The sequence below is a fragment of the Panthera tigris genome, chromosome B2 (assembly GCF_018350195.1).
Source record: "Panthera tigris isolate Pti1 chromosome B2, P.tigris_Pti1_mat1.1, whole genome shotgun sequence".
In the NCBI taxonomy this organism is placed as follows: domain Eukaryota; kingdom Metazoa; phylum Chordata; class Mammalia; order Carnivora; family Felidae; genus Panthera; species Panthera tigris.
In genome coordinates, this window is record NC_056664.1 from 42,698,906 (window position 1) to 42,711,347 (window position 12,442).

At 37.6% G+C, this 12,442-nt stretch overlaps 1 protein-coding gene across 4 annotated transcripts in view; it reads right to left on the bottom strand.

The window, feature by feature from the left end:
* SUPT3H (SPT3 homolog, SAGA and STAGA complex component) overlaps positions 1-12,442 on the bottom strand; it is a 535,933-nt gene that overhangs the window by 145,591 nt on the left and 377,900 nt on the right. For all 4 annotated transcript variants that reach the window (XM_042986488.1, XM_042986487.1, XM_042986485.1 and 1 more), the window contains exons 5-6: positions 10,318-10,408; positions 2,306-2,445 (exon numbers count right to left, since the gene is read on the bottom strand). In XM_042986488.1, coding sequence (XP_042842422.1) covers positions 2,306-2,445; positions 10,318-10,408 — 231 coding nt within the window. The remainder of the gene's footprint in view (positions 1-2,305; positions 2,446-10,317; positions 10,409-12,442) is intronic.

A 12,442-nucleotide genomic window follows, 5' to 3' on the forward strand; every position in this document is an offset into this window, starting at 1 on the left:
TCTTAAGATAATAGATCATAGATCTCTACTATACATCTACCCAAGTGTTAAAAATTTGGTGCTGGAGGAAAACTATAAGGGTAAGAGTTAGCGAACTGTCATGATGAAGGACTAGCAAGTAGAAATGGAAGTAAAAATTCAGACTTTTTATTTCAAGTCATATAATATTTAATACTGATGAGGTGCATTAGGAGTGAAACACAAAGCCAGGCACAACATAAAGTCACCTAAAACAACAGGAAACAACTCAGTTTTTGGTACTCTTGCTCGATGTTTTGAGAAAAAGCTAGGATCCCAAAAGAGTTTTTATGCCTCTAAAAATTTTTTTTCTCTTCTAAATTACATTTAAGTGAAAAAAAAGGGAAAGAAAGCAAAACAATAATAAGCTTTGTTGGTAGGTCTATACCATTTTCATACGTTCTTGGGAAGAAGGTAGCAAACAAAATTTCTGCAACAGTAAGTGATGCTTAGAGAAAAACGAAATCACTGAGTGATGCCAGGACTGATTACTCCACTGCACTTGAAAAGCAGAGATCGCAGTCTTGTGAGCCCAAAGTGGTTTCATATGGACTGCCGCACTTGCGGTTTGCGCTTGAAACTATAACCTGTCAAATTAGAAGCAGGCGAGGCCTATGCTCTTAACGGTTCCGCTTTCTACTGTCTACACTTACGTCTCTAAGTTCAGCATTTTTTAGTCAGTTAAACTCTGCTACTTGGATGAGTAGAATCTCAAAATTACTCTCCATTATGTTGGTTACAAAAGATTTTAGGTACGATATAAAGCTTAAAGAGACTGCCAATCTGATTTTTAACACATCACTGTAACTATTTTTACCAACTATCGATATTTTATTATCCTGGTTACCACTACCTCATATATAAGTGCAGGGAAGAGGAAGAGAAACTGCGTAAGTTCCCAAGCTTTTCCTCCCCCGCCTTTCCAGATACTTTATTGACTTTAACTTATACCTTACTGACTCATCATTTTTCCAGGCCTACAGTAGCCTGCTATTATGAGCTTAGTGTTACAACATGCTCCATTTCTTCTCTTCTCCTTGATTGTGGAATGTCCTTCCAGGCAGTAGGCTTGGTTGACAGAGATTTTCCCATCAAAACTGAAAAGCTAAGTGTTCTATTTTATTAATGTTTTATGTAGAGTCTTTCCTTAATGAATCTTTCTTAATGCCCATTAGAGTAATATAAAAATGTTTTTTAGAAAAGCATAAACAACATTTGCTCTCTGTGTAATGCATCATAAGTGAAACCATGCTACTAAACAATCATATCCTTTTTGGGCCATAATGACATCAGAAATATATGTTTATCATCTGCTTTGGACAAGCTAGCATGATTTTGGCCCACGGCGAAGTTGAACTAAAATCATTTGCAGTTGCCCCAAACCAAGATAACCACACATTTCTAAGGTAATTGATACCTAAAAAGAACATTGCCTTTAGATCACAGTTCGTGATCTAAGCATACTAATTCTTTAAAGAAGGCTGTTAAAGTTTACAAAGCATGTATGTCTATTGGACTTCCTCCAAAATTTGACATGAAATAATTATATTTTTAGCATGCATAGAGATTATGATAAAGTAGGTACTTAGCACGATCTTTTGGAGTTCTGGAATTACCTCTCTTGTCCCATTTAAAGAGAAGGGGAAAATGGAGATTTTTTTTTAACAGGTAAAAGTCTAATAATAAGAATAATGCTTTCTATTTTGGAAGGCACTCAAATGAAATCAGTCATTTTTATTTTCAAGTAAGTATTTAAGGAAACAGTAATTTTATGAATAGATAGCTCAGACAAATAGAAGGCAAACAATTTTCATATTTATTGTGAAAACATATTCAGGGAATCCAAACACATGTTACAGTGATGTAAAGCACGTAACTGCCCTGAATATTACCTCAGCTAATGAGTGCATTCATAGCCTGCAGATATGTCCTGAAAAACAGTTCTTCAGCTATATGCCAACACAAAAGTGGGCGAAATTACCTTTGCCCACAAAGAGAACTGGATGACTTGGGACAAAAACAAGTTTCAGATAAAATGGTAACAGGAAAAGTAAGACCTGGAAGGAAGTTGAGGGAAATCGACTCCTATTCAAAGGAGGAAACAGAAACAGAGCACTGAAGTTGTCTCCCAAAGTCATGTCTGAAGGCTGTACAATGCTGCCTTCAGACATGCAACTACTGTTCTGCGCAATTCAGACATCAATCAAAGAACAGAAAAATAGAACCAAATAGCATAAGCACTACAATGGTTATTCTATTACTGTAAAAAGGGAAGAATATACTATACCTCCATTCTTTCTTGTTTAACTTCATCAACTTCATCATCTTCAAACATTGCCAAGAGTTCTCCTGTTTGGTCAATAGAGTTGAGAAAGTCTTGGGCAATTTTTTGTCTTTTGTTTGCATTATTGCTGCCACTCAGTTTGTCTTCATGAACATAAAAGAAGGGAAAAAATGTGCTTAATAGGTTTACATCAACACCAATCACTACATGTATTGAATACTGCATATGAAATTCAGAATTGGAATTCTCTTGAAATAATCTTTAAATGGAGAATCTTTGGGCACCTGAGTGGCTCATCTGGTCAAGTGTCTGACTCTTGATTTTGGCTCAGGTCATGATCTCACGGTTCACAAGATTTAGCTCTGTGTCAGGCTCTGTGCTGTCAGCACAGAGCCTGCTTGGGATTCTCTCTCTCTCTCTCTCTCTCTCTCTCTCTGCCCCTCCCCTGCTCCAGTGGGTGTGCTCTCTCTCTCTCTCCTTCTCTCAAAAATAAATGAACTTAAATAAAATGAAGGGAGAATCTCTGCATCCAAAACAAAAGCATAAGCCACGCAGAATTAAATCATTTATTCATGCCATAAATAAGATTGAGGGAACAAAATACCAAATTATCAATTAATGGAGTGTGAATGGACTGATCAAAATTCCTTACCAAAAAAAAAGGAAGTCCTTTCAGATTTAGAAAAAGAATCCTGATATACCAAGCCTAATTCAGAAAATAAATACGAAATTAATGTGAAATTAAATTATTTTATTTATGAAAATAAATGTGAAATTAAAAGGAGAGAATGTTACACATGTTACTGTGGCAATACATTTGAGGCCTAAAGGGACAAGGCCTTACTCTTTTCCTCTTAAGAGATAAAACTCTCATATTTATTTAAAAGCAAAACCTAACTTTAAAAAAGTTATTGCAAAAGGTCAAGAGGGAATAATGCAATAGGCAGTACAGTTTAATGTATAAATATCAGTGTGCATTAGTGACAGAGAACTAGATTATTTTTTAAAGTGATAAATTACATGCACAGATACCAGCCTATGCATCTCTGGGTGAAAGCATCCAATCCTTCACCATTAAATAGGATGCTAGCTGTGGGTTTTCCATAGATAGCTGTCTTGGTCAGTTTATAGCACGGACTATAATAAATATATAAATATATTGTAGACTGGATGGCTTAAAAAACCCATAGTTATGTCTCATAGTTCTAGAGGTTAGAAAGTCCAAGATCAGGTGCCGCAGACTTGGTATCTGATGAAAGCCTGCTTCCTGGTTTGCAGATGGACTGTCTTCTCCTATTCTCACATGGCGGAGGACAGAGAGCAGAAGCAAGCTCTCTTGTATCTCTTCTTGGAAGGGCACTATTCCCATTCATGAAGGCCCCTCCCTCATAACTTAATTGTTTTCCAAAGGCTCTACCTCCAAATACCATCACACTGGGAATTAGGAGGCAACATAGGAATTCTGGGGGGGACACAAATATTCCATTCATAGCAATGACCTTTATCAAGTTGAGAAAGTTCCCTCCTCAGTTTTTTTGAGTGTTCTTCTAATGAAAGACCTTGGAGTTTTTTCAAATGATTTTTCTACATTTATTGAATGATCATGTGGTTTATGACCTTCATTCTATCATTATGATTTTTTACACAATTTTTTTTCTAAATTTAAACCAGTCTTCCATTCCTGGGATAAACTCCATTTGGTCATGGTGTATAATCCTTTTTTGGATGTTGCTGGATTTGGTTTCCTAAGTATTCTGTTAGGGATTTTCACAATCTATATTAAAAAAGACATTAAGTAGACAAAAAGGCAACCTACTGGATGGGAGAAGATACATCAGATGATGTATCTGATAAGGGGTTAATATCCAAAATATACATAGAACTTACAGAATTCAATAATTCAAAACCCCCAAATAACCTGATTAAAAATGGGCAGAGGACCTGAATATTTTTCAAAGAAGATATACAGATGGCCAACAGACACATGAAAAGATGCTCAACATCACTAATCCTGATCAGGAAAATGCAAATCAAATCTACAATGAGGTATCACCTTACACCTGTGAGAATGGCTAGACTAAAAAAGGCAAGAAATACCGAGTGTTGGTGAAGACATGGAGGGAAAAAAAACCAACCCTGTGAACCGTTGGTGGAAATGTAAATTGGTGCAGCCACTGTGGAAAATGGTATGGAGTTTCCTCAAAAAACGGACAGTAGAATTACCATATGATCCAGTAACTCTACTACTGGGCATTTACCCAAAGAAAATAAAAACACTAATTCAAAAAGATAAATGCACCCATATGTTTATTGCAGCATTATTTACAATAGCCAAACTACAGAATCAACTTAAGTGTGCATCAATTGGTGAATGGATAACAAACATCTGGGGTGTGTGTATGTGTGTGTGTGTGTACACACAATGGAATACTAATCAGCCATACACAGAAAAAACGAGATTTACAACAAAATGTATGCAGGGTATAATGCTAAGTGAAGTGCTTTAGAAAGAGAAAGACAAGTATCGTATGATTTCGCTCATATGTAGAATTTAAGAAACAAACAAAAAAAGACAGACAAAAAAGCCAGACTCTTAAATACAAAGAATAGACAGGTGCTTGCCAAAGGGGAGGTGGAGTGAAGAAATGGGTAAATTCATAAAGGGGACTAAGAAGTATAAGCTTCCAGTTACAAAATAAATAAGTCATATGGGGCGCCTGGGTGGCTCAGTCGGTTAAGCGTCCAACTTCGGCTCGGGTCACGATCTCACAGTTTGTGAGTTCGAGCCCCGCGTCAGGCTCTGTGCTGACAGCTCGGAGCCTGGAGCCTGCTTCTGTTCTGTGTCTCCTTCTCTCTCTGTCCCTCCCCAACTTGTGCTCTGTCTCTATGTCTCTCAAAAAATAAATAAATGTAAAAAAAAATTAAAACAAAAAACAACAAAGTAAGTCAGTCATAGAAATGGAAAGTATAGCATAAGGAATGCAGAAAAACAATGTATTAGTTTTTAGTTTTCTTTTCTTGTGATATCTTTGTCTGGTTTTCATATCCGAGTAATAAAGGTCCTGAAGAATGCACTGGGAAAGGATTGGTGTGAATTGCTCTTTAAACATTTGGTAAAATTCATCATGAAGTCATTTAGGTCTGGGTTTTTCCTTGGGAAACTTAAAATTACTAATTCAAAGAATTTACTTGTCATAGGTCTACTCAGATTTTCTATTTGACTCAGTTTCAGTAGTTTGTGTTTTTATAGGACAGAAAGTAGATATTTATAGATTTGGTTATATAAGCCATTGTATTTGCCATTTCTGCTTCTTTTCATTTCTTTCTACAATTTGAGCAGCCATCTTGTGTCACTCCTTACTCCAATACAACCTTGGTACCCCCCACCTGACTTATGTCGTTACCGTCAAATATATTACCTATCTATGTGTTATGGACTTGACATTACATTATATACATTGTTTTATACGTTGTTTTTTAAATCTGTTACGAGAAGAAGGAAAAATATATGCAATTATATGGTTTCTTATATTTACCTACACAATTAGCTTTATAGGTACTTGTGTGTGTGTGTGTGTGTGTGTGTGTGTGTGTGTGTGCATGCACATGCGTGTATTCAAATTATTGTCTGGTGCCACTTGCTTGAGCCTGAAGTACTTTAGCATTTTTTATATGGATTTGCTACCAAGAAATTCACCCAGTTTTTGTTTATCTAGGAATATATACAAATTTGCCTTCACTTTTGATATGTTTCTTGGTTAACAGTTTTTTCTTTCAGCACTTTGAATATGTCATTACATTGCTATCTGACCTATATTGTTCTGTTTTTTTTTTGTTTGTTTGTTTGTTTGTTTGTTTGTTTTTTTTACCTATATTGTTAATGAGAAGTCAGCTGTTAATATTGCTGGAGTTCCACTGTATGTGATGAAGTGTTTTTCTCTTGTGGCTTTTGTGATTTTTCTCTTTGTCTTCCAACATTTCTAGAAGAATATGTCTGAATGTGGATCGCTATGTAATTCTCCTAATTGGAGCTTGTTGAGCTGCTAGGATGTATAGATTAATAATTTTCATTAAAGTTGAGAAGTTCCAATCATTATCTCTTTGAAGGTTTTTTTCTGTTCTTTTTTTTTTTTTTTACCTTTCCTATCCTTCTGGTCCCATTATGCATATGTTGGCTCATTTCATGATGCCTCAGGTTTCAGAAAGCTCTATAAATGTTTCTTCATTCTTTTCTCTGTTTTTCAGACTGCGTAATCTTTAACAATCTGTCTTCAAGTTCGCAGATTCTTTCTTCTCAGTTCAAAGCTACTACTGAGTCTCTTTACTGAATTTTTCATTTTAGTCATTGTGCTTTTCAACTCCAGAATTTGCATTTCTTTTCTATAACTTGTCTCTTTAATCTTTTTTAAAAAAAGTTTTTATTTAAATTCCAGTTAGTTAACATTCAGTATAATATTAGTTTCAGCTGTGCAGTATAGTGATTCAACACCCAGTGCACATCACAATAAGTGCTCTCCTTAATTTCTGGCTCTTAATTGATATTTTCTAGTTTGTGAGACACTGTAATCATATCTTCCTTTTGTTTCTTAAAAATGGTTTCCTTTAGTTCTTTGAGCACGTTTACGATAGCTACTTTGAAGGTTTTGTGTGACCAGTCCAATATCCAGGTGCTCTCAAAAGCGGTCTGTGTTGCCTGCTTTTTGTTCCAACCCTTTTTTGTGGATTACATACCTGGTTTTTTGCATGCCAAGTATTTTGTTGTGATTGTTGTTCAAAATGGACATTTTATATTGTAGTAACTTCTGGATAATTATTCCCTCCTCTTCCTGGGGCTTGTTGTCAATGTTTGCTTGTTTGTTTAGTGACCTGGCTAGACTGGTTCAAATAAAATCTTTTTCCCCTCACAGCATGTGGCCTCAGAAGTGCTCCTCAGAGGGCACAGCCTTGAGCATGCAATCCGTCTCCTCGACCACCAGGGATGACTGTGGTTTTAGTCGGGTTCTCTTTGGCCGTCACTTTGCCAGCTCTCTTCATTAAGTTACCTGACTCTACGGGTATCACACACAGCCATTAGCTTCCACTAACTTCTGGCTGATTGCTTTACTGTTTTTAATTAAATACTCTTGGGCAGAAAACGTTCCACAGATGGACTTGAATCATGTCGGGCCCCTTTGCAGAGTCAAGATATTGCTAGCCTCTACATTTTGCCCTGACCGCGGAAGACTCTTCTTGGCTGTATATTCCCTTCGTTTCCTGTTAAACCTTTAGCTGATGCACTGTTTTGTTATTACCAGTATCACAGAGCTTCCAGCCTCCTCTTAACTGCTCACCATCAGGATTTCCATTGTCTCCTATGCCACCATTAGGTATGAACTTCACAGGCTCTGTTCTAAAAAAATCAGTCCCTGTAGGGAAAGCTGAAGAGCTCTTTGTGAACAAAGCTGCTTCTCCCTCTGGGCTGAATCTCTGTATCGCTGTACTGGAGCTGGGGGTGGGAAAGGCAATTGGCTTCTCTTAGAAAGACTCCTAACTCTGTGAGTGGAGATCTGGGTAGGGATGGTAGTAGCCCACTCTTTTCTGAGCTTGTCCCTTCTCGTGTGGAGCTCTACTTCGCCTGAGCGAGCTAGGGTAGGGCATTCAGGACCCGGTATTCTCTCCCTGCCACGTCTGGGGTAGAGCTTCCCTATGGGTAGAGAAGGAAAGGGAGTTGCAGTCCTTTCAGCTATTCCTGCATGGAACAGAGCTTCTGCGACACGGAGCCAGAGGAGATGTGAGTTGCCAACCTCCTGGGGGACACTGTTGCCTTAGACTTGTGGCTGGAGAATCAAGTGTCCAGGGTTCTTGGGAATATTTGCCCAGAGTGAAGCTTCTACTGAACTAAGGTGGCAGGAAAAGAGAAGAGGAGTAATAGGGGCAGGTCCTGGCTCAAATCAAACAGACTCTCACTGTTCTTGGTATTGTTTCTTTTTTTTTTTTTTTTTGATTTTTTAAAATGTTTATTTGTTTTTGAGAGAGAGACAGAGTGCGAGCAGGGGAGGGACAGAGAGAGAGGGAGACACAGAATCCGAAGCAGGCTCCAGGCTCCGAGCCGTCAGCACAGAGCCCGACGTGGGGCTCGAACCCATGAGCAGTGAGATCATGACCTGAGCCGAAGTTGGATGCTTAACCGACTGAGCCACCCAGGCACCCCAGACTCTTCCTGTTCTTAATGAGACTTGTTTTGTTTTTTTTTTAAATATGTGCTTCTCCGTTTGCTGTATACCCTTAGGATAATTTCTGGAGACTTTAAGCCATTACTTTTTCTAAAATTTAGTTTTGTATATATGCAGAGAGAGAGTGTGAATGGGGGAGTAGGGCAGAGGATGGGAGAGAGAGAGAAAATCTTAAGCAGGCTCCACATGGGGCTTGAACCCATGACCCTGGGATCATGACCTGAGCTGAAATCAAGAGTCAGTTGCTTAACCCACTGAGCCACGCAGGTGTCTCAGAAGCCATTACTTTTTAAGTTTTCACCAGTTAAATGTGTTTCACTGGGGAATGAGTCTGCCACACTGCTCATACGGCCATTCTCAAAGTCCCACCTCAGTATTTGATATATTTTGCCTGAGCATTTTATCTTATATGTTACAGCAATTATTTTAAGACTTTATATGACATACACAAAAAAAGAAAATTTAGATGAAAGTAAAGAGGCGAGATTTGAAATACATGAGGAGAGGACATCAAACTGATATGATGCTGTTAGTACAACTGAATACTAGTCTCACTACCCTGAGCTTCTTAGCGTTCTAAGAGGTTGTTGTTAATATCTCTCATTGATTCGATGGCAAGAATGTATCAGGTGATTTTCATACATTAGGTTTTAAACATGCATGTGAGTTCTACCATGGTAAGTGGTATAATTTTTGACTTATGAGAAAATGGATCCTCAAGTTCACAGAGAGAGAAAGCAGAGAAGAGGGACTGATTAGAATTCAGGTCTGTTTGGGTCTAAGTCTGTATTTTTTATGCTCTCTAAAAAAAGAAACATTTAAATTCACCTGGATGACTAGTCTTCAGAAATTAAATTCTATGAAAATTACAGTAATATTAAGTAGGCACCACTGATGAAACATTTGATATGAATTTTTCTTTCCTTCTTTTCTTTCTTCCTCCCTTCCTCTTTCTCTCTTTCTTTCTGCATGGTTGGTACACCTGCTAATTTGTTGAAGGTATATCACAATTTACTTCCAAAATTTGTTAACTCTTCAGTTGGTTTTGAGTAGTTTGCTGGATTTCTTAATCCAGGAGAATTTGTTGATTTATCAATGTAATTATTAGCCATGGATACTCACTACTCAGTGACTATATCCAATGCAAAATATGTGAGTTGTTTCTAAAACACATATATTTATTTTGACTCAGTAAGTATTGTTCAGCACATTTCTGTTTTCAGCTTAGCACTGTTTGATTCTGAAACATTAATATTTTTTTTTCTAAATATTCTGAAATGGCGAACTGAGTTGGAAATTCAGGTAAGGACAACTGTCTATTCTGCGTTAGGCTGTTGGTAAGATTTCAAAGAGTACTGAAATAGCACACCAAAATGAGGCGACTTTACATCATACCACATATCAGATACTTTCTATAATAAACTGAGAAAAACCCATGTGTCAATTTCAGATATATACAATAACAGTTTTGTCTCCATTCCCCCCCGACAGAAAAGTTATTCTTGCTCCAATCGATTAGGTTCTGAATCAACATGATTTTCTCAGTTTCATGTCACTGTGATATAAAACAGGCCACATGATTAAAAGGACTGACCTACCAGATTACTATGAAGCAACGGAAAGAGAAAATCATACGATTTAGCTGCCGGCTGAATAGATATTTGGATAGTTTCTCAGCTACGTTACGTAACGGAAGCACATCCGTCCTACTGGGACGGGTATGTCCACGCTGTCACTGCATCTATGTGTCACACGGGCACACGAGCCATGTCGCTCTCCGTTTAGTGTTTTTGTTTAGGTTACCTTCCAGAAGATCATCCTCATCGATGCCCTTGACAATCTTGGATTTGTAGTCTCGGAAAAACATGTACTTTAGCAGTCTTCTCAGTTTTTTCTATTAAAAATATGAAATGAGTAAGAAACCTTACACATACATTCAGTTTACAGGTAACAGACCACTACAATAACTAAATCTAATAAACTGTGTCCAGGATCATTGGGGAAAACACAGCAGTCCTCAGCATACTACTGTGAAATAAAAGGTGTCATCATATTAAATATAAAAGCTAAAACAGCTCAAACACAAGTGTTTTTAAAAGTACTCTTTATGTGCAAGTATCTAAATGCTCTAGAATTGCAATCATTGGGGTTTTTGGTTTTGGTTTTTTTTTTTTTTTTTTGGTCTTATAAAAAGTTTCAAATTCTTCCTGAAGATTGTGATAAATATCACATGCTCCATATTAAGCTAACTATTCTGACTTGACGAAATTTTGTACACATTGAAGACCAAATTTTATTTTTTGAAGTGATTTATAAACATCTAGACAAGGATTTTGTAACAGTTGCTTTAAAATGCCAAGCAACGTTCCTTTTTATTGCTTCCTCTTCTCTGGAGATCTTTTTGTTTTTCTTTCTTTTTTTTTTTTTTTAACTGAGAAGAGTTGGTTTATGTTTTATATTTCTGGACGACTTTCTATAATCTGAGAAACATATTTTAACGAGACTCGAAGCTGACGAATGATAGTTGCGTCTTGATGGTTTTCTTTAGGTTTATTAAAAGACCGTAATACTGCTTACCTTTAAAAGTAACTGATAATACTTTGTAATCTGCTGTGTGCTTACCCTTAGAATTTAATATTACTGGCTCCTGAACTTCAGGTTTAAGATTCCTAATTATGGCTGAACCACAGTACATTTTACACAAGCTCTTTTTACACGCATTTTATTTGATATTTGCAACAACCCGAAACACAGACAAACATAATCATCTCCTTTTTACATACAGGGAAACTGAACTTAAAAACAGTCTTACAACTAGAGCTTAGCAGGTCCAGAAGTAGAACGTAACCTTTGAACCTGTTCCTTTGTTTATGATTTTAAGTAAAGTACCTACCTTGCAGGACCACTGTGAGGAATAAATGGCAGTATGAGTGAAGGTGCCAGGTACAATACAGTAAGCAGTCAATAAATAAAGCTTGAAAATAAACCAGAATTACCAAGAGAAAAACCATGCACCTATATATGGGTCTTCTGCTACCCTTCCTTTCTCTTTGCTTCTCCGACTGTACTCAATACTTTAGATTTAACTTCGTCTTACAGTACACCTATGTAAACTACTTTAATTCGGTCTGGAACATGTCAGCATATAAATACAATTATTATTTTGCAGAGGAAGATGAGAACTCTGGCAGCTATCATATTACAGCTATGTTTGCAGTTGATGAAAGCTTTCTGGTTAAGAGTCCTTCTGGAAGTCGAGGAGCGTTGTCAATTAGCGTATGTTCCTGTGGTTTCAATATGATTTTAAATTTTGACTTTCCCAAAAGGCAGGAAAGAGTGTCAAGGGGGACTGTGTTTTTCTGTGCGATCCTCTTTAACCTCTGCCATGAAAAAGGGAAAGGTGGTTGGACATAGTCTGTCAAGTATTAATGCTAACTGCACTGTTCCCCCGCTGCCTTCCTGAGGGGCCTTGGCTCCACACCCTCATTTCTGCCAACAGTGTCTATTCCTCCTTGGTCCTCCGAGGATAATGAAGCCGCCAAATCCGGCATATTTGTGCTCTTTCCCATCTCTCCGAATTCTTCCTTCCTACCCACTTCCGGAGCCATCATGCTCATCACATTTTGCCTTGGTTATCGAACCAGCATCTTGGCCAGTTCCTTTGCGTTTGATCCATTCTGCATGCAACTGCACGAGTCCCACCCCACGCAGAGACTTCCCCTTCAGCATATCCCACAGCCTCTCATCGAAGCACACAACTTCAAAATTCTGCTCCTTCAACCAAATCACACATGTTTCCTACACCGGATCACAGCTTCTTGCTAGTGGAGACATTTCTTTTCTCTTCCTTTATATTCCTCATACCATCAAAGAGTTAATGAAGTAAGAATTTATAAGATTTAATAGTAGACTGGCCAAGGTGCGGTTT